Source organism: Callithrix jacchus, chromosome 2 (assembly GCF_049354715.1).
Source record: "Callithrix jacchus isolate 240 chromosome 2, calJac240_pri, whole genome shotgun sequence".
Taxonomy (NCBI): domain Eukaryota; kingdom Metazoa; phylum Chordata; class Mammalia; order Primates; family Cebidae; genus Callithrix; species Callithrix jacchus.
The window spans coordinates 8,911,952-8,933,391 of record NC_133503.1 but is presented as its reverse complement, the minus strand read 5'-3'; the positions used below and the strand labels follow the sequence as shown (position 1 = coordinate 8,933,391).

At 47.8% G+C, this 21,440-nt stretch overlaps 1 protein-coding gene across 6 annotated transcripts in view; it reads right to left on the bottom strand.

Annotated features, from left to right (window-relative positions):
- The window catches only part of LOC100394080 (general transcription factor II-I repeat domain-containing protein 2B), a 52,995-nt gene extending 32,922 nt beyond the window's left edge, over positions 1-20,073 (bottom strand). For 4 of the 6 annotated variants that reach the window (XR_008477608.2, XM_054247348.2, XM_035279638.3 and 1 more), the window contains exons 1-6: positions 17,607-19,425; positions 9,097-9,200; positions 7,814-7,952; positions 4,131-4,250; positions 2,042-2,225; positions 1,846-1,874 (exon numbers count right to left, since the gene is read on the bottom strand). Coding sequence is in view for 5 of the 6 variants with exons in the window: in XM_054247348.2 (XP_054103323.2) it covers positions 1,846-1,874; positions 2,042-2,225; positions 4,131-4,250; positions 7,814-7,952; positions 9,097-9,200; positions 17,607-18,180 (1,150 nt within the window). In the remaining variant the exon portion in view is untranslated. Of the gene's footprint in view, positions 1-1,845; positions 1,875-2,041; positions 2,226-4,130; positions 4,251-7,813; positions 7,953-9,096; positions 9,201-17,606; positions 19,426-19,846 lie in introns of those variants that run through there. The other 2 variants (XM_035279643.3, XM_035279650.3) reach the window with 1 other exon arrangement.
- Between the last annotated feature and the right edge of the window lie 1,367 nt (positions 20,074-21,440).

Here is a 21,440-nt window from a genome sequence, read left to right as displayed (position 1 = left end):
ACCTCAGGTTATCTGCCTGCCTCGGCCTCTTAAAATGCTAGGATTACAGGTAATTACAGGCGTGAGCCACTGTGCCCAGCCTGTGCTTGAGATATAAATTAACCTTTCTCATAGGTATGTATGGACAGGGAAAATCAGAGTATACGTAGGGTTCTGTACAATCCATGGGTCCGGGCATCCACTGGGGGTCTTGGAGCGTATCCCCTGAGGATGACGGGAGACCACTGTTGTTTTTCTATTATGATGATACAGGTCAGCTGGGACAATATTCCATGGCCACCTGCCACCCTGCCCCTCTCACTTCTCCTGTAATGTGAGTTAGAGGACATCAGGAACTCAACATTGCCCCCAAAGCAGACTTGACATTGTGTTTATTCCCCGGCTAAGAAGAACTAGAGCATGTCGTGGCCCCAGCAGGTGCTCTGTGAACTGTGCCACCCCCACCCCTGCTGTCTCCTTACTCCACCTACGCAGTCTCAGCAAAACATGTTTTTTTTTAAGACATCCTTTTTTTTTTTTTTTTGAGGGTCTCATTCTGTTGCCCAGCCTGGACTGTAGTGGCGTGATATCGGCTCACTGCGAATTCCACATCCCAGTTCAAGCGCTTCTCCCACCTCAGCCTCCCAAGTAGCTGGGATTACAGGCACTCGCCACCACACCCGGCTAACTTTTGGATCTTTAATAGAGATGGAGTTTCACCCTGTTGGCCAGGCTAGTCTCTAACTCCTGACCTCAAGTGATCTGCCTGCCTCTGTCTCCCAAAGTGCTGGGATTCCAGGTGTGAGCCACTGTGCTCACATTTTTATTTTTACAGATCCAAATGTATTTTTATGTGGGAAGTAAAAATTCCTCTTCAAAGTTTCCTTTCTTGTTAAAGAATATAAGTGCACTAGTAAAACTCTGTGAAGCCCTCTCCTATAGAGCTGTTAAACATGCTCATAGGCACATAGTACATTCTACATCCCTGTACTTTAACCAAGATGCCTGTGCTGGACGTGCTCACAGGCATGTCCCAGCTCACAGGCTATGTGCCTCCCTTATTTGAACTTCTCCATGGCTTTTACCTGTTTAAAAAAGTTTTAAGTTGTTAGCCAATCAGGTTTTAGTTTAGATTTCCTACCAACAGAGATCAGACACAGCAGTAAACACAACCCCAAATGCATAAGGGATAAATATGTCCGCTTTTCCTTTGTTCATTGTACTCTCGTGGCATGATGGCTGGCGAGGGCGCCCTTCCTGAAGTGCGGGAGGTAAAGCATTGCTGAAAAATCCTTTGTCTCTGTGCTGATTTTTATTTATGGCACTGAGTATCTGTTCCTAATATTTTACTTTTTTTTTTGAGGCGGAGTCTTGCTCTTGTTACCCAGGCTGGAGTGCAATGGTGCGACCTCGGCTCATCGCAGTCTCCGCCTCCTGGGTTCAGGCAATTCTCCTGCCTCAGCCTCCTGAGTAGCTGGGATTACAGGCACGCGCCACCATGCCCAGCTAATCTTTTGTATTTTTAGTAGAGACGGGGTTTCACCATGTTGACCAGGATGGTCTCGATCTCTCGACCTTGTGATCCACCCGCCTCAGCCTCCCAAAGTGCTGGGATTACAGGCGTGAGCACCGTGCCTGGCCTACTTTTTTAAAAAGTTTCTTTATTTATCCTTTAAAAAAAAAAAAAAAAAACGGGATCTCTGTGCAGAACGTGCAGGCTTGTTACCCAGGTGTACGTACGCCCTGGCGGTCTGCTGTACCTACCGGCCCATCCTCTAAGCTCCCACCTCACTCACATTCAGGTTTTAATAAAGAAGTGGTTCAGAAGCTCAGAAGAGCCCCCAGACCCGAGAAGCCGTCACTTACCCAGCTGACTCTCCGGGTCTAGGAAGGGTCTGCAAGGAAAGCAACACGGTTACCCAGCACGGACATGTGAAAAAAGCACGACATAGCTCAGCAATCAACTCTGAAACGCAACGGTGGAATGCACGAGTGAATTAAAACGAGGCTATCAGTTTTTCATCTTTAAATAAATGGAGGGGGCCGGGGTGCAGAGTGTCACCTGTTTATGATGAATGAAATCCCTGCTTTGTTCTCCAAAATCCATTTCAGCGTGGCCAGGTCGTAATTCTCAGGGTGCTGAAAGGCAACGCCTTCGGGAAGTCCCTGCGCCACCACAGCCGACTGATCTTGAAGCATCTTCTCATAGGGAACAGGCACCATCACCGTCGTCCCTAAGGCTTTACCTACAGGAAGAGGCAAACATCTTTAGATGGTGTGAACCTAATGTTCCCCCAGTTTAGCTGTGTTTTGTTTTGTAGAGGCTGAGTCTGGCTCTGTCACCCAGGCTGGAGTGCAGTGGTGTGATCTCTGCTCACTGAAACCTCAGCCTCAGCCTCCCAAGTAGCTGGGACTACAGGCGCCCGCTGCCACGCCTGGCTAATTTCTTTTGTATTTCAGTAGAGACAGGGTTTCACCATGTTGCCCAGACTGGTCTCAAACTCCTGACCTCGGGTCATCCACCTGCCTCAGCCTCCCAAAGTGCTAGGATTACAGGCGTGAGCCACTGAGCCTAACCTAGTTTTTTTGTTTTGTTTTGTTTTTGGTTTGTTTGTTTTTTAATTAAGAAACAGGGTCTTGGCTGGGCACACAGCAACCTCCGCCTCCTGGGTTGAAGCAATTCTCTTGCCTCTGCCTCCTGAGTAGTTGGGATTACAGGCGCCTCCCACCATGCCCAGCTCATTTTTGTATTTTTAGTAGAGACATAGTTTCACCATGTTGGCCAGGCTGGTCTCAAACTCCTGATCTCAGGTGATCCGCCCACCTCGGCCTCCCAAAGTGCTGGGATTATAGGTGTGAGCCACCATGCCCAGCCTGTTATCTATCTGGGATTACAGGCACGCACCACCATTCCCAGCTAATTTTTGTATTTTTAGTAGAGACGGGGTTTGCTCTTGCTCTCCATCTGTTACCTAGCTTTTTAAAACAATGCAAAGGCATTTTTGAAAATTATTTTTATTTTGTAGAGACAGGTCTCACTATGTTGCTTGGTCTGGTCTTGAACTCCTGGGCTCAAACGATCCTCCTGCCTTAGCCTCCCAAGTAGCCTGGATTGTGGGCTCAAGCCACCACGTGCAGTTTTTCTCTTTTTCTTTCTTTTTTTTTTAAATTCCCATCTTCATGCCTATGGAAAGACACGGGTAGGTGGAAAGACAGCTGAGGCGTGAGGGAGGTGACTGAGCCAACACTGTCTTTAACAACACGATGGCCTTCGTGGGGGGCTCTCTAAAATGGGATCAAGGAAAAAAGAGTGATCGATACAGAAGTTTCCATAGATCAGAAGATCCAAGATCCATATCATCTTCTAAGGAACACTTAATCTGGTAATTAAGAACTGGTGACCTGTCGCAGTGGCTCATGCCTGTAATCCCAGCACTCTGCGAGGCCGAGGTGGGCAGATCACCCAAGGTCAGCTGTTCGAGACCAGCCTGGCCAACATGGTGAAACCCTGTCTCTACTAAAAATACAAAAATTAGCTGGGCGTGGTGGTGGGCACCTGTAATCCCAGCTACTCTGGAGGCTGGGGTGGGAGAATTGCTTGAACCCAGGAGGCAGAGTTTGCAGTGAGCTGAGATTGTGCAATTGCACACAAGCCTGGGTGAGAGAGCAAGACTGTCTAAAAAAGAAAGAAAGAAAAAAAAAAAGACTGGCTCTCCACTTGATGAGAATATGGGTTTAAAAATATTCAAAACAGCTGGGCCTGGTGGCTTATGCCTGTAATCCCAGCACTTTGGGAGGCCCAGTCAGGTGGATCACAAGGTCAGGATCTCGAGACCAGCCTGGCCAATATAGTGAAACCCCATCTCTACTAAAAATACAAAAAAAAGATTAGCTGGGTGTGGTGGTGAGTGCCTGTAATCCTAGCTACTCAGGAGGCTGAGGTGGGAGAATTGCTTGACCCTTGGAGGCAGAGGTTGCAGTGAGCCAAGATCACACCGTTGCACTCCAGCCTGGGCAACAGGGAGACTCCATCTCAAAAAAAAAAAAAATGTTCAAAACATTCTAAGTAGTCATGCCAATAAGACTGTCTGTGATGCTGTCCTCTTCCTTGGTGAACGATTTAGAGAATTCATGCTTAAAGTGAACATTACCATAACAAAGGCAGAAATAGTCCTCCACTGCCTTCCTGAGAATTTCCGTTTCTCCCGAGTGGACCTGCATCCCGTTCATGGGGCAGGGAGGTTTCATCTCACGCAGCCCCTCTGCAACGCCTGCAAATGCACGGTGAGCACAAGGTCAGTATCTAGGCATTTGTGCGGTACAATTCTGTACTGTCTGGTATTGAAATAAAAGAGGGAAGAAACGTGAATAAATATAAAACAAGATATTTTAAAGAAAAACGAAGAATGGTATTTATGATAAACAGGTTAGAGAACTATAAAAAATTCAACATATAAATAAATAGCAGTAGTTTAAGGAAATTATTCCTATCGCTCTGCTGCCCAGGCTGGAGTGCAGTGGGATGACCAAAGCTCTCTGTAGCCTCAGATTTCTGGCCTCAAGTGATCCTCCCACCTCAGCCTCCCAAGTAGCAAGGCTTACAGGAGTGCACTGCCACACCTGGCTAACTTTCAATTTGTTTTTAAGAGATGGGATCGCCCTTTGTTGCCCAGGTTGGCCTCTAACTCCTGGCCTCAAGTGATCCTCCCACCTCAGCCTCCCGAGTAGCAAGGCTTACAGGAGTGCACTGCCACACTTGGCTAACTTTTAATTTGTTTTTAAGAGATGGGACCTCCCTTTGTTGCCCAGGTTGGCCTCTAACTCCTGGCCTCAAGTGATCCTCCCATCTCAGCCTCCCAAAGTGCTGGGATTACAGGTGTGAAGCACTGTACCCAGCCAGAAATTATCTTTATAACAGAAATTTGATGTGTTATGCAGTTGAAAAGTGACAGTGATCATGTAGGGAGACTATCTGCCTGAAACCTTTCAAGACTAGCCCCAGAATCAATGGGTCCTCCAAAAGTTCTGAAACTGTTTCACTCAGTCCAGTCAGGAGACAGAAACCACAGTCATTTAAACACAGAAAGGTTTTGGTATTAAGTTAAGAGGCATCGTTTTCTTACACGAATATATTGTGTCGTTGGTGAAGTCTGGGCTTTAAGTGTGCCCGTCGCCCAATTAACGTACAGTGCACCCATGAAGTCCTCCCTTACCATCCCTCACCCGCCTCCTGCCTCCCACCCCTCTGAGTCTCCAATGTCTGTTATGCACACTCTATGAGCAGGTTTTGTTTGGTTATTTGTTTGTTTGTTTTGAAATAGAGTCTCACTCTGTCGCCTATGCTGGAGTGCAGGGGTGTAATCTCAGCTCATGGCAACCTCCGCCTCCCAGGTTCAAGCGATTCTCCTGCCTCAGTCTCCCGAGTAGTTGGGATTACAGGTGTGCGCCACCACACTGGGTTCATTTTTGTACTTTCAGTAAAGAGAGGGTTTCACCATGTTAGCCAGGCTGGTCTTGCCCTCCTGGCCTCAAGTGATCCCCTCACCTCGGCCTCCCAAAGTGCTGAGATTACAGGGATGAGCCACTGCCCCCAGCCACACACTCTATATCCATGTGCACCCATAATTTAGCCCCTCTTTTAAGTAAGAGCATTTGCCTTTTTAAGTCAAATGATAAAGACAATAGCCTCCAGTTCTATCCATGTTGCTGCAAAATACATCATTTCATCCATTTTTTTTTTTTTTTTTTTGAGACTCTGTCACCCAGGCTGGAGTGCAGTGGCACAATCTCAGCTCACTGCAACCTCTGCCTCCCGGGTTCAAGCAATTCTCCTGCCTCAGCCACCCCAGTAGCTGGGAATACAGGCATGTGCCCCACGCCCAGCTAATTTTTGTACTTTTAGTAGAGACGGGGTTTCGCCATGATGCCCAGGCTGGTCTGGAACTCCTGATCTCAAGTGATCCACCCGCCCTGGGCTCCCAAAGTGCTTGGATGACAGGTGTGAGCCACGGCGCCGACCACTTCGTTCTCTTTTATGGCTGAGTAGCACCCCTTTGTGTGTGCACCACACTTTCTTTATCCAGTCGTCTGGCGAGGGATGCTCAGTTCGACTGCACGTCTGTGCGTCGTGAATAGCACGGTGATAAAGAAACAAAGCATTTTGGATAGAATGAGTTCTTTTCCTATGGGTAGACGCCAAGTCGTGGCCTTGCTGGAATGAATGGGAGTTTACGTTTAGTTCTTTGAGAAATCTGCGTACTGTTTTCCATAGAAGCTGTACTGATTTAGACCAATATGTAACGACGTTTCCTCGAAGAATTATTAACTGGTAACATGGGATTCACTGTGAGGGGGACTGAGGACTCTAAAGAGAACATGAGCAGCAGGCTGCAGGAGCATCTGTGACCGCTGGACTGAGGCATGGGACCCAGGAGGGAGCAACTCCAGGAACGGGGTGGCCTCCCAGGGCCAAGATCCAGACCTCATTAACTAGGATTTGGCCATAGCCCAGTAGATAGTGGGGAAGCCTGTGGGGGTGTCCACGCGTGGCTGACAAGCAGGGGCCTGCTCTTGGGGGGTACTGGCGGAAATCACTAGACAGTTGCCCTGTGAGTGCCTGCAAGACTTGCTGGGCATTATAAGGAAGATGCCCTCCAGTGTGCCGATGGAACTCTCTGGACCAGCCTGGGCAAGAGAACAAGGCTCTGTCTCAAAAAAAAAAAAAAGGTGTAGGTTTTTGTGTCTGGTTTTGTTTTGTTTTGAGAGCAGGTCTTGCTCTATCGCCCAGACTGGAGTGCAGTGGTGTGATCACAGCACACTGCAGCCTTGACCTCCCAGGCTCAAGCGATCCTCCCACCTGAGCCTCCTGAGTAACTAAGACAACAGGTGTAGGACGCCACACCTAGCTAATTTTTTTGTATTTTTTTTTAGTAGAGATAGAGTTTTGCCATGTTTCCCAGGATGATCTCCAACTCCTGAGCTCAAGTGATCCACCTGACTTGGTCTCCCAAAACGCTGGGATTACAGGTGTGAGTCTCCGTACCTGGCAGAGGTGTAGTTTTTAACATTGCAGAGAAGTTCCTTGACATATGGCCACATATGCTCACTCACGCTGGATGTTTGCAGCACACCTTGACATCCTGGAGACTCTGAAATTGCCAAAGTATGAAAAGGGAAAAACGGCCAGGCGATGATTACAGGCAATGGCTCACACCTGTCATCCTAGCACTTTGGGAGGCTGAGGCAGGCAGATCACTTGAGGTCAGGAGTTCAAGATCAGCCTGGCCAACGGGGTGAAACCTCATCTCTACCAAAGATGTAAAAATTACCAGGCATGCTGGAGGGTGCCTGTAGTCCCAGCTACTCAGGAGGCTGAGGCAGGAGAATCACTCGAACTCTGGAGGTGGAGGTTGCAGTGAGACGAGATCGTACTCTGTCTCAAAAAACCAAGGAGAAAAGGATTCTATAAGTGTATAATGGTTATTAACAGACAGTAATACACAACAAGCCCTGGAAAAGCTTTTTCCCTTTCCTTTGGAAAGGACTAAAGTATGTTGTAAAATATGTTTATTTTAGAAATTAAGGATAATTTGTTCTATGTCATCGAAATTTCTTCTAAGAAACCAGATTACTGCTGAGGGCCTACAAAAGACAGTGGCCATTTGTCTTGGGCTCTGCAGTGTTAAGCTGTGTTTACTTGGTGAGCTGAATCCAAGGTGTGTTAGGGTCATTTCTAGGAGAATGCTTACGATACCTTAGAAGAAAACACTACGTAAGTCTTGCCTGCAGTCATTTCGAGGTTGGGAATACAAAGGGTAAAATCACAAACACCTACAGTATTTCGCAAAGTCTTTCTGAAAATCCGTCCTGGCATTAACGAAAGCGCATCCTCTCTCGGTTCCGACGACAAACACGTCTGTTTCGTACACAGCGATGCAGGCCACTTCTGCCTTGGACTTGGCCAATTCCTTACACTGAAACAGAAGCGAAAAGCAATGTATGACCTACAAGGGCCGATCCAAGATCGTGGGGCTGGGAGGGCTGCTTTAAGAATACAAAATTAGGGCTTGGCGCGGTGGCTCACGCCTGTAATCCCAGTACTTTGGGAGGCTGAGGCGTGGATCACAAGGTCAGGAGTTTGAGACCAGCCTGGCCAACATGGGGAAACCCCGTCTCGACTAAAAATACAAAAATTAGCTGGGCGCAGTGGCAGGAGCCTGTAATCCCAGCTACTTGGAAGGTTGAGACAGGAGAATTGATTGAACCTGGGAGGTGGAGGTTGCAGTGAGCCGAGATCACGCCATTGCACTCCAACCTGGGAGACAGAGCAAGTCTCCACCTCAAAATAAAAAAAAAAATAAAATAAATAAAATACAAAATCAGGCCAGGTGGCGGCAGCTCATGCCTGTAATCCCTGTACTTAGGGAGGCTGAGGTGGGCAGATCACGAGGTCAGGAGATCGGGACCAACCTGGCCAACATGGTAAAACCCTGTCTCTACTAAAAATACAAAAATTAGCTGGTATGGTGGCCTATTTACTTTTGAATTTAGGTTTTAAAAATATTCTCAAACATGGTAAAATAGGTTACCATTCATTACATTTCAGATCTGGGAAGCTTTACATAATGGCATCCATAATGTAATAAACAAATATGTAAATAATCTGAAAAGCCCATTATCCTCTATAAAGGACACCCTTACATATATGTCAGGCAGAAGGCAAACATCAAAAGTGATACTGAAGCAGCCGGGCGCAGTGGCTAAGGCCTGTAATCCCAGCACTTTGGGGGGCCAAGGTGGGCAGATTACCTGAGGTCAGGAGTTCGAGACCAGCCTGGCAGATATGGTAAAACCCTGTCTCTATTAAAAATACAAAAATTAGCCAGGCATGGTGGTGCATGCCCATAATCCCAGCTACTCAGGAGGCTGAGGCAGGAGAATTGCTTGAACCCAGGAGACAGAAGTTGCTGTGAGCTGAGATCACGCCACCGCACTCCATCCTGGGTGACAGGGTGAGATTCCTTCTCAAAAATAAAAGGGATGCTGAAGTGTTTCATGATTCTGTCATCTCGACACAATCCATCTGTGGCATGTTGGACAAGTGTCAGGCTGTCTCACCATGGACTCGAGGGCAGACACGAGGAATGTCACCACCATCCTGCTCTCTGAGGAGGGCTCTTCTTCAGCGGGCAGAGTGGACCCTGCTACCTGGGCCATGATCCCTGTGCAAGAGAAGCAATAAGAAAGTGGTAAAAATTCAGAGTCTGAAACCCACATTCAGAGCTGTGAGGGTGTTCACAAGAGATCTTGTTCAAACCTTCCTCTAGAGGCGAAGAAACTGAAATTTAAAGGCATTTAGTGACTTGCCCATGAGCTCCTGAATAGTAATGCTAACTTTTATTTTATTTTGAGACAGGGTCTTGCTCTGTCACTCAGGCTGGAGTGCAGTGGAACAATCACGGCTTCCTATAACATCTGCCCCCTGGATTCAATCAATCCTCCAACCGCAACCTCCCCAGTAGCTGGGACTACAGGTGAGCGCCACCACACCTGGCTAATTTTTGTATTTTTTGTAAAAATGGGGTTTCACCATGTTGCCTAGACCGGTCTCAAAGTGGTCTGCCTTCCTTGGCCTCTCAAAGTGCTAGGATTACAGGTGTGAGCCACCGTACCCAGCCCTGTTTTTTTTCTTTCTTTCTTTCTTTTTTTGTTGAGATTGAGTTTCACTCTTGTTGCCCAGGCTGGAGTGCAATGGTGGGATCTCGGCTCATGGCAACCTCCGCCTCTCAGGTTCAAGTGATTCTCCTGGCTCAGCCTCCTAAGTAGCTGGAATTACAGGCACCTGCCACCATGCCCAGCTAATTTTTGTATTTTTAGTAGAGATGGGTTTTCCCCATGTTGGCCAGCTGGTCTCGAATTCCTGATTACAGGCGTGAGCCACTGTGCCCAGACAAATTCCTTTTTTAAAAACTATTTACTTGGCCAGGCACAGTGAGTGTAATGTAATCCCAGCATTTTGGGAGGCGGAGGCGGGCGGATCACAAGGTCAAGAGATCAAGACCATCCTGGCCAACATGGTGAAACCCTGTCTCTACTATAAATACAAAAAAATTAGCTGGGCATGGTGGCGCGTGCCTGTAATCCCAGCTACCCAGGAAGCTGAGGCAGGAGAATTGCTTGAATCTGGGAGGCGGAGGTTGCAGTGAGCCGAGATCGCGCTACTGCACTCCAGCCTGACGCCTGGTGACAGAGCGAGACTCTGTCTCAAAAAAACAAAAACAAAAACAAAAATATTTACTTATTTAAAAACAGGGTGTTGCTCTGACACTTAGGCTGGAGTGCAGTGGGGAGATCTCAGCTCACTGTAGGCTCCCAAGCAGCTGAGAATACAGACACACACCATCACACCTGGCTAATTTTTTTTTTTTTTTTTGTAGAGACAGGGTTTTGCCATGTTGCCCACACTGGTCTTGAACTCCTGGCCTCAAGTGATCTGCCTGCCTCAGACTCCCCAAGTGCTGGGATTATAGCCACCACTCCCAGCCTTTTTTTTTTTTTTTGAGACAAAGTACAGTGGCATGATCTTGGCTCACTGCAACCTCCGCCTCCCAGGTTCAAGTGATTCTCCTGCTTCAGTCTCCCAAGTAGCTGGAATTACAGGTGCCCACCACCACGCCTGGCTGATTTTTGTATTTTTAGTAGAGGTGGGGTTTCACCATGTTGGACCAGCCTGGTCTCAAACTGCTGACCTCAGGTGATCCATCTACCTAGGCCTCCCAGAGTTCTGGGATTAAAGTCTTGAGCCACCACACCCAGTCTTTTAAATTTATTTATTTATCCAGACAGAGTCTCACTCTGTCACCAGGTTGGAGTGCAGTAGCACGATCTCGGCTCACTGCAACCTCCGCTTCCCAGGTTCAAGCAATTCTCCTGTCTCAGCCTCCCAAATAGCTGGGACTACAGGTGCGCACCACCATGCTCTGCTAATTTTTGTATTTTTAGTAGAGACGGGGTTTCAACCCGTTGGCCAGGATGGTCTCCATCTCTTGGCCTCATGATCCACCTGCCTCGGCCTCCCAAAGTGCTGGGATTACAGGACGTGAACCCCTGAGCCCGGCTAACATTTATTTTTATGCTAACTTTTATAGAATATATTTTCCACTAAACCTACACATAGCCTCCCCATAAAGCAAACTCAGGGATTACGTGAGAGGAGCAGGCTGTTTCCCAGAGGAGAGGAGGATTTGTGTCTTATTGATCCAGTGATGTTTAGAGTTCAGCATGGTTATACCAGCTGCCAGTTTCACTTACACACAGGAAGGATGCAGTGGGTTTGTGTATTAAAGATGGGACGGGAAAAAAAGTCCTTCTTTCCTTCTCCCCTTTGAACTTCTGTCTCTTAAGAGTTCACTCTAAATTTTGCGAAGCTCTTTAAGTTTTTTGTTTATTTGTTTTGTTTTTAGAGACAGGACCTCAGTGTCACCCAGTCTGGAGGGCAGTGGCGCAATCATGGCTCACTGCATCCTTCAACTCCCTGGCTCAAGCCGTCCTCCTTCCTCATCCTCCTGAGTAGCTGGGACCACAGGCTGGTCTCAAAACCCCGGGCTCAAGCCATTCTCCTGTGTCGGCCAGGCCTGAACCACTGTGCCTGGCTGATACGTTTTGCTAACCTCTGAATAAAGTTGACTTTAAGAAATTTCCTTGAAAAAATTCTCTGAAATCCTAAAAAGAACTTTTTGAAATGGAGCTTGCAAATTAAGTATCTGTCAGCTACATCATGTCCCTCCAATATTTGGCTTAATTCTATTTGTAAGCAAAAGATAAGCAGATCAACATGAGTGAGCACATGGAAGGAAGACAAGATTTTTTTTTTTCTTTGCGTTTCGCTCTTGTCACCCAGGCTGGAGTGCAGTGGCGCAATCTCAGCTCACTGCAACCTCCACCCCCTGGGTTTAAGTGATTCTCCTGCCTCAGCCTCCTGAGTAGCTGGGATTACAGGCACATGACAACACATCTGGCTAATTTTTGTTATTTTTAGTAGAGATAGGGTTTTACCATGTTGGCCAGGCTGGTCTTGAACTCCTGACTTCAGCTGGTCCACCTGCCTTGGCCTCCCAAAGTGCTGGGATTACAGGCATGAGCCACTGGGCCTGGCCAAAACTGAAGATTTAAGGGAACGAAGTGTGGCGGTCACATGGGGTTATTTGGAAATATTCACAAAGGTCTCTTTCAGATCATGTGGATTGACTCCTTGCCCACTTGAATGTGGTATGGCCACGTGACTTTCGTGGACTGAGGATGTCAGGGAAGTGACTGCACTTTGCCACACTCTCTCTTCCTCCTCAGTGGCCACTGGGAACGTTCTACGTGGGACCGCCACAGCAGCTTGGATTCCAGATTGCAGATAACGTGAAACAGACTCACAGACAACGCACAGCAGACTTTTAGTGCGACCAAGAAGTAAGTCCTTGCTTATTTTAATCCTCCAAAATCTGGTGTCATCTGCAACGACAGCACACTCTAGCCAGTCTGGATAGTTACAGAAGGTTAAAAAGAAATTCTAAAAATGCAACTATCAAAATTATTTGAAGACACTCGAGGATCTCCTAGCGTTATAATCTTTCTGAGAACATTAGCCATTAGCTATGCTGAACCAGTAGGATGCAAATTGTTATCGTTAAACGTTTTTATAAATCTATATCTCTATTATTATTCAACAGAATGGTAGGGGAAGGAAGAGAGAGGTAGAGGTTTGCTTGTTTGTTTTCTGAGGTGAGTATCGCTCTGCCACCCAGGCTGGAGTGCAGTGGATCAACATGAGTGTGTATGTGGAAGGAAGACAGAAGTTTATAGTATTTTACAAAAACATACTTGCTCTGTCACCCAGGCTGGAGTGCAGTGGCACGATCTCAGCTCACTGCAACCTCTGCCTCCCAGGTTCAAGCGATTCTCCTGCCTCAACCTCCCGAGCTGGGATTATCGGCGTGAGCCACCACACCCGGCTAATTTTTTTATTTTTAGTAGAGACAGGGTTACATGCACGTTGGCCAGGCTCATCTCGAACTCTTGACCTCAAGTGATCCACTCGCCTCGGCTTCCCAAAGTGCTGGGATTACAGGTGTGAGCCACCACACTCAGCCTGTTTCTTTTTCTTTCTTTCTTTTTTTTTTTTTTTTGAGACAGGATCTTGCTCTGTCACCCAGGCTGTGTGATCATGGCTCACTGTAGCCTCAACCTTCTGGGCTCAGTTGATCTCTTGATCTCGTGATCTGCCCACCTCGCCTCCCAAAGTGCTGGGATTACAGGCGTGAGTGACCACGCCCGGCTCAAGCATAATTTTTATATAGCAAAGTTCACCGTTTTCAGTGATTTTTTTTCTTTAGGACAGGGTCTCACTCTGTCACCCAGGCTGGAGTGCAGCATTGCACCCTCAGATCACTGCACCCTCTCCATCCTGGGCCCAGGCAATCCTCGTGCCTCAGCCTCCTGAGTAGTTGGGACCAGAGGCGTGTGCCACCATGCCTGGATCATCTTTTGTATTTTTTATTAATAGAGAGGAGGCTTCATCATGTTGCTGAGGCTGGTCTCAAACTCCTGACCTCAGATGATCTGCCACCTCAGCCTCCCAAAGTGTTGGGATTACAGGATTGAGCCATGCCCTCGGCCCCTATGAATTTTGACATATATAAAGTCATAGCTACCATTGAAATCAAGATATGAATCAGTTCCATCACCCCAGAATATTATACCACAGTAATCCCTAGCAGCTGTGATGTCAAAAGGCTGCTTTTTAACAAAAAAGAAAATAAAAATAACACAAACTCACAAAAATACAAATTAAAAAATGTTTAAAGCCAAAGAATAAAATAATAGGCAGGATGATATCAGGTGGAATGAAAAGATTCTATCAGTTGGCATCAACTCTGCTCCCAGCAATCATTTAAAAACAAGGGTTCCATAATAATTATTATCAGCTTTTTAGCCAGGGTCTCACTCTGTCACCCAGGCTGGAATGCAGTGGTGCAATCACAGCTCACTGCAGCGGCTGCCTCCCTGGGGTGATCCTCCCACCTCAGCCTCCTGAGTACCTGAAATCCCAGACATGCACCATCACGTTCAGCTAATTTTTATATTTTTTGTAGAGAGGGCGTTTTGCCATGTTGCCCAGGCTGGTCTCGGACTCCTGGGCTTAAGTGAACTGCCTGCCTCATCCTCCCAAAGTGCTGAGATTACAGGTGTGTCCCACCGCGCTGGGCTGTTCCATAATCATTGTACTTTCTTTACATTTTGTACATAATAACAAATGGAGGCAGGAATGCTGTCTTTTATGTTCTATGATTTGGAACACAGCAGGCATTAATAGAAAATAATGAAACATGACTGTAAGCCAACATAGTGTTCCCGTCCCAAGAACATTTTCCTGAGAAAATTTCAATACACTCTAATAAAACTCGAAACCCTTGACGTAACAGCTCGTACCGCAGAATAAAATCTCCCAAAGCCGACATAGTTATTCATCCTTTTTTCTACTCACATCTGAAGTGCCAGCACCATTTATTGAGATGACAGATTTTTATATAGTACTTAACTTTTTGCTATTGTATTTTATTTTGGGATGGACTCTTGCTCTGTGGCCCAGGATGGAGTGCAGTGGTGCAATCTCAGCTCAATGCAACCTCAGCCTCTTGAGTGGCTGGGATTACAGGCACGCACCACATCCAGCTAATTTTTGTATTTTTAGTAGAGACGGGGTTTCACCATGTTGGCCAGGCTGGTCTCGAACGCTTGGTGATCTGCCCACCTTGGCCTCCCAAAGTGCTGGGATGACAGGCGCGAGCCACCGCACCTGGCCCTTTTTGCTCTTTAAAAACCGTAGACTCCAAAAACTTCCAGATTTCAGTTTGTTTTCCTAGCAATCCTGGAGGACTGTCTGTCCTTCTAATGTAATATTTTATTAATGAAAAGCAAATATATAGGACACAGCCTACAGGTCAAATCCAGACTGCAGTCGACTTTTGTAAATTAAGCTTTGCCGGAATACAGTCGCGCTCACTCGTTTACATCTTGTTTATGGCTGCTGTCCTGCAAAGGAAGGTTTGCATGCATGTGACAAAGACTCCATGTCCCCAAAGCCAAAAATAGTTACTGTCGTACAAAGTTTGCCCATTCCTGATCTAGAATCTCCATCTATCCATTACAACCTTTCATCATTTGGAATGTCTTCCACTCCCTTTAAGAAAACTCTGAAATCTCGAAATAGAGGCCTGGTTATTTTTAAAAACTGTTTCTAGATTTTCCTTTCCAAGGTTAATTTTTCAGGTTTTAAAGGGCTTAGATTTTTTGTTTTGTTTTGATTTTGAGACAGAGTCTCACTCTGTCCTCCAGATTGAAGTGCAGTAGTGCAATACCATGCCCGGTTCATTTTACTTTATTTTTTGTAGAGACAAGGTTTTACTCTGTTGCCAGGCTGGTCTTAAACTCCTAGGCTCAAACAATCCTTCTGCCTCAGCCTCCCAAAGCGCTGGGATTACAGGAATGAGACACTGCGCCCAAACCTGGTGCTTGTTTTTTGTTTTGTTTTGATTTTTGCTTTTGAGATAGGCTCTTGCTGTCACCCAGACTGAAGTGCAGAGGCGTGATCATAGCTCCCTGCAGCCTGGAACTCCCAGGCTCAAGCGATCCTCCCACCTCAGCCTCCCAAAGTGCTGGGATTACAGGCATAAGCTACCATACCCAGCCCCAGGGCTTGATTTCATTAATAAGTTCGACCTTCCTCACAGCTCAGCTGTGTACACTGTTTCAACTCAAGCATACACTGTTTCACCATTCAACAAAAACGTATTGAGCATCTGTGATGTAAAAATATATACTGCTGGCCAGGTGCAGTGGCTCATGCCTGTAATCCCAGCACTCTGAGATTACCTGAGGTCAGGAGTTCAAGACCAGCATGGCCAACATGATTAAATCCTGTCTCTACTAAAAACACCAAAAAAAAAAGACAGGCATGGTGGTGGGCACCTGTAATCCCAGCTACTTGGGAGCCTAAGGTAGGAGAATCTCTTGAATCCAGGAGGCAGAGGTGGCAGTGAGCCGAGATTGTGCCACTGCACTCCAGCCTGGGTGACAGAGTGAGACTCCCTCTCAAAGTACAAAAAAAATTTAGCTGGGTCTGCTGGCGCATGCCTATGATCCCAGCTACTCAGGCGGCTGAGGCAGGAAAATCCCTTCAACCAAGGAGGCGGAGGTTGCAGTGAGCCGTGACTGCATCACTGCACTCTAGTCTGGGCGACAGAGCAAGACTCTGTCTCAAAAAAAAAAAAAAAAAAAAAAATGTATACTGCTGGCAGGGAGTGGAGGGGAAACAAAGGTGAACAGAATCTAACTCCTGGTCTCAAGTGAGAAAGACCTGCCTGCATGAGGCAGAATCACGGGCAATACGGTAAAAGAAGCCAGACATGCATGAAATGGCCCAGGCATGTAGGAATGCAGACTGATCAAGTGCGAGGGATGAGAGAAATGATGGGCCAGGAGTCTCCCCCTTATCTTTGGCAGACTTCCAAGACCCCCAATGGATGCCTACAACTGCGGATAGTGCCAAACCCTATAACTATTATGTTCTTTTTCTTTTTTTGAGATGGAGTCTCACTCTGTCGCCCAGGCTGGAGTGCAGTGGTGCAGTGTTGGTTCACGGCAACCTACACCTCCTGGGTTCAAGCAATTTTCCTGCCTCAGCTTCCCAAGTAGCTGGGATTACAGGTGCGTAACACGTCTGGCTAATTTTTGTATTTTTAGTAGAGACGGGATTTCACCACATTGGCCAGTCCAGGAAACATAGTGGGACCAGCCCAGAAACATAATGGGATCTCACCTCTACAAAAAAATTAAAAATTAGCCAGGCGTGGTGGTGCATGCCTGTGGCCCCAGCTACTCAGGAGGCTGAGATGGGAGGACTGCCTGAGCCCACGAGGTTGAGGCTGCAGTGAGCTGTGATCCCACCATTTCAACAGGGCAAGACCCTGGGCAACAGGGCAAGACTCTGCCTCAAGAGAAAAAAAAAGAAGGCCAGCCAGGCTCAGCGGCTCATGCCTGTAATCCCAGCACTTTGGGAGGCTGAGGTGGGTGAATCTCCTGAGATCAAGAGTTAGAAAGCAGCCTGGCCAACATAGTGAAACACTGTCTCTACTAAAAACATAAAAATTAGTCGGGCGTGGTGGTGTGCACCTGTAATCCCAGCTACTCGGGAGGCTGCAGCAGGAGAGTCACTTGAATCCATGAGGCAGAGGTTGGAGTTAGCAGAGATCAATCACTGCTAGAGCCTGGGTGACAGGGTGAGACTCTGTCTCAAAAAAAAAAAAAAAAAGGCAAAGGTGTCAGGTATGGAATTTTCAATTTGCATCAGGTCAGCATTCAGTAAGTTTTGGATTTTGGAACATTTCAAATTTTAGTTTTTAGATTGGAGATGGTCAACCTGTACATACATGCCTATGATGAATTTCAATTTATAAATTAGCCACAGTAAGAAATTAACAACCATAAGCTAGAATAAGTATCTCGAGTACTGTAGTGTTATGTGACTGTGATCTCTCTCTCCTCTCTCCCTTTCTCGAGATGACTTGTCATGTACTCACCCTTCTTCTTCTTCCTGTAATGGTGTGAGAATCTATGCCTGAATCTGTGTAACCATCCCTTACTCGCAGTAAACGGCTTGGGGTCAGCTTCAGGGCATCCCTTGCTGAAGTCCTGGTACAGGCTCAGCGCTTTCTGGCGCAACACGTGGCTGTCAATCGGAACACGTTTTCTGTTCATCTCTTCCACCCACAAATGCAGCGCCTGTTCCATCCTAACTAAGCACTTATCACGCACGGTGGCCGTCACTTTAGCAGTTGGAGGCGAGACAGCAAAACTAGCACGGATTTCCTTTTCCTTCTTCACAATTTCACGGATGGAAGACTCATTCTTCCCGTAGATCTTAGCAACCTCAGCATAGGATTTTTTTTCTTTCCTGATCAAGTCGAGAACTTTCACCTTTTCACTTAGAGGAAGCACTTTCCGGCTTCTCTTTGGTCTAGCCGAATTGCCAGCATCGATACTCTTGTGCTCTGGGGCCATGATGGTGGAAAATAAGGGTGACTTGCACTGGGACACTGTGACGGTCAATCTGATAAACAAGCCAGCTACTAAGTGACTATGGCTGGGGAACATCCACAGCTTGGGGAAGCTGAACAAAGGGGACGATTCACTGCCCAGGCTGCACAGCGCGAGATTTCATCACAGCATGCAATTTAAAACTTATGAATTGTTTATTTCTGGAATTTTCCATGTAATATTTTCAGACCATGGTTGACCTCAGGTAACTGAAACAGCGGGTAAGGGGGGAACAACTGTACTTCCAGGTTCTGCAGCCTGAGAATGAGAGAAGGGACTGTGCAGGCTGAAGGTGTGGGGGAAGAGCCGGGGCCCTGGGGACCAGACATCAGAGACTAAACAGGCAGGCAGGCAGGCAGGCAGGAAGAACTGTGACCCACTCCAAATCGCCACTGAAGACTGATCCCAGCTGCAACCCGGTGCCAAGCCCCACATCTACTGAAGTCACACAGCCGCTGACAGCTTCCTCTCCAAATGGAAGCAAAGAGAAGAAAAGGCTGCTGGAGTCTTCAACTGCAGCCGTGAGCAATATCCAACTGGCCACTTTCCAAGCTTATATCTAGACATCTGCTTACTTCAAATTACCATCACGAAACTAAAACATGATTTTTTTTTCCCTCAAAACACAAAGCGTGGCCCAGCAATTGCAGTCCTTGGTATACACCTATGAGAATTGAAAACAAATGTCCGCACAAAAACGTGTACACCAATGTTCATATCAGCATTATTCAAAACAGCCAAAAGGTGGAAATTACCCAACTAGCCATGAATGGATGGAAAATCAAAATGCCGTGTATTCATAGCATGGATTTTTATTGAGCCGTAAAGAAGGAAAGATGCCAGGCACACAAAAAACTTCTTGGGATGAGTCTATCCACACGAAAAGTCCAGATTAGGCAAATGTATGGAGACAAAAGTGATTGCCAGGGGCCGGATGTGGGGACCGGGGAATGACCGCCTAATGGGGTTGCAGTTTCTTCTCGGGTGCTGAAAACGTTCAGCAATTAGCGGCAAAGGTTGCACAACTCTGTGCACTGAATTATTCAGTCTTAAAAGGTGAATTTTACAACGAATCTCAGAGTAGCTGTTACTAAGAAACAAGGAAGCTTGGGCTTGAGGGGTGAATACAACCCTGCGATCCCTTTTCCCCCTTGAACTCGAAACCAGAATTACAACGGGCAATTCCCGGGCCTCGGCCTTCTTCCTCGGGAGTCAGGATTGGTTTTCCGCCTACAAACACATCCGATCCCCTGTGGCCGTCGCGAGGACCCACAACCTGGGCCTCTCGGCACCGCGTGACGTAAGGGGGCGGATCCGTGCGCGGATCCCTGGTAACAGCGGCGACCCCGCCCCCTCATCCAACCAATCAAGTGAGTCTGCACGCAGCGCGAGCACCCCTACGTACGCTGGGCGGAGCGTGACCCCACGCACACCCCCCCGCTCGGCCAATCAGGAAGGAGAAGGATGCGCACTCCGTGCGTACGATCGCTGCCCCCGCGGCAAGGCTTCCCCGCCCCCACCCTCACACCTCTGGTCCTGCCCGCGGGGACTCGGGTTCGTGGGCGGGGGGGTGTGGGGGACCCGCCTCGGGGCGCTGGGGTGTTCCGGGGGATCACCTCCCGTTGAGGCCGGGCGGCCTCCCTTCCCCAGGCCCTGGGGAGGAGGACGTTCGGAGAAAGGCAACCCGCCCCTATGGCGGCGGCGGCGAGGGCGGGGTACGCACCTGAGGGCGCCAGGCAGGCCGCGGAGTCCGAGGCCTGGACCACCGGGGGGCTGCCGATGGCTGAGGACTGTGGCCGGGAGAACCACGCCGGGGACGAGCACGCGGCGGGGCGTGTGGGCGGCGGCCGAGGCCCCTGCTCGCCACTCGTACTCTTTTTTCTCTTTCTTTCTTTCTTCCCCCCCTTATTTCCCCCCCTTTTTTTCGTTTGCTTCCTGGAAGGCAGCCTCGACTCGTGTGTCCGCAGCGCCCCAAGTGGGAGTCGCCGTTTCCGGTGGTGTCGAATCCAATTTAGCCGCACGGTGCTATTGCTTGGAGGCGCGCAGTCGGGGCCGGCGAGGTCGGGACCCGCTCAGCCGTCGCTGATTTGGGGATGGATTGCTGGCGCGGCCTTTCCCACCCCGGACACAGCGTCCAAAGATGCATGCAGTTACTTGCTGTTATTTAACTTTTTTTTTTTTTTTTTGAGACGGGGTTTCGCTCTTATTGCCCAGGCTGGAATGCAGTGGTGTGATCTTGGCTCACTGCAACCTCCATCTCCGGGTTCAGGCGATTCTCCTGCCTCAGCCTCTCGATTTGCTCGGATTACAGGCCTGCACCCACCACGCCCGGCTCATTTTGTATTTTCACTAGAGATGGGGTTTCACTGTGTTGGTCAGGCTGGTCTCGAACTCCTGACCTCAAGTGATCTGCCTTCCTTGGCTTCCCAAGGTGCTGGAATTACAGGTGTGAGCCACCGTGTCCAGCCTTTTTTTTTTTTTTTTTCTTTTGCGTGATTGCAATTTGTAGTTGCAAAGCAGTTGGGTCACCACTGGAATGACCAGTGAATCTGGGCCTTAGTCCTCGAATTGTTTGTGATAAACTGCAACACCCTGCCCTGAGCCTTTCTGATAGGGTCGGGATCGCCAGCTAATCATGCGCATAGCCGAACATTATGGTAGTCTAAACTATAATTACATATATATTATTATTTCTTAGATGGAATTTCATTCTTGTCGCCCAGACTGGAGTGCAGTGTCTCAATTTCAGCTCATTGCAACCTCTGCCCCCTGAGTTCAACCGATTTGCCTGCCTCAGCCTCCCAAGTAGCTGGGATTACAGGCCTGTGCCACCACACCTGGCTAATTTTGTATTTTTAGTACAGACAGGGTTTCACCATGTTGGCCAGGCTGGTCTCAAACTCCTAAACTCAGGATCTGCCCACCTCCACCTCCCAAAGTGCTTGGATTACAGGTGTGAGCCAGTGCATTTGGCCACATACTTATTTTTAAATATCCCAAAAAGAGAATAAGAGAAGTAATTTACTTGTGACTCAGAATTGACGTTTTTTTGTCCTTTTTTTTTTTTTTTTTTTGAGACAACAGTCTCTGTTACCCAGGCTGGAGTGCAGTGGTGTCATAAGAGCTCACTGCAGATTCAAACTCCTGGGCTCAAGCACTTCTCCTGCCTTGGCCTTCCACCGTGCCGAGATTGCAGTGGCTAATTTTTAAATGTTTGTAGAGACAGAGTCTGTGTTCCCCAGGCTAGGCTTCTACTCTAGGCCCAAGTGATCCTCCCACCTCAAGTTCCTGAGTAGCTGGGACTACAGGTGTTCACC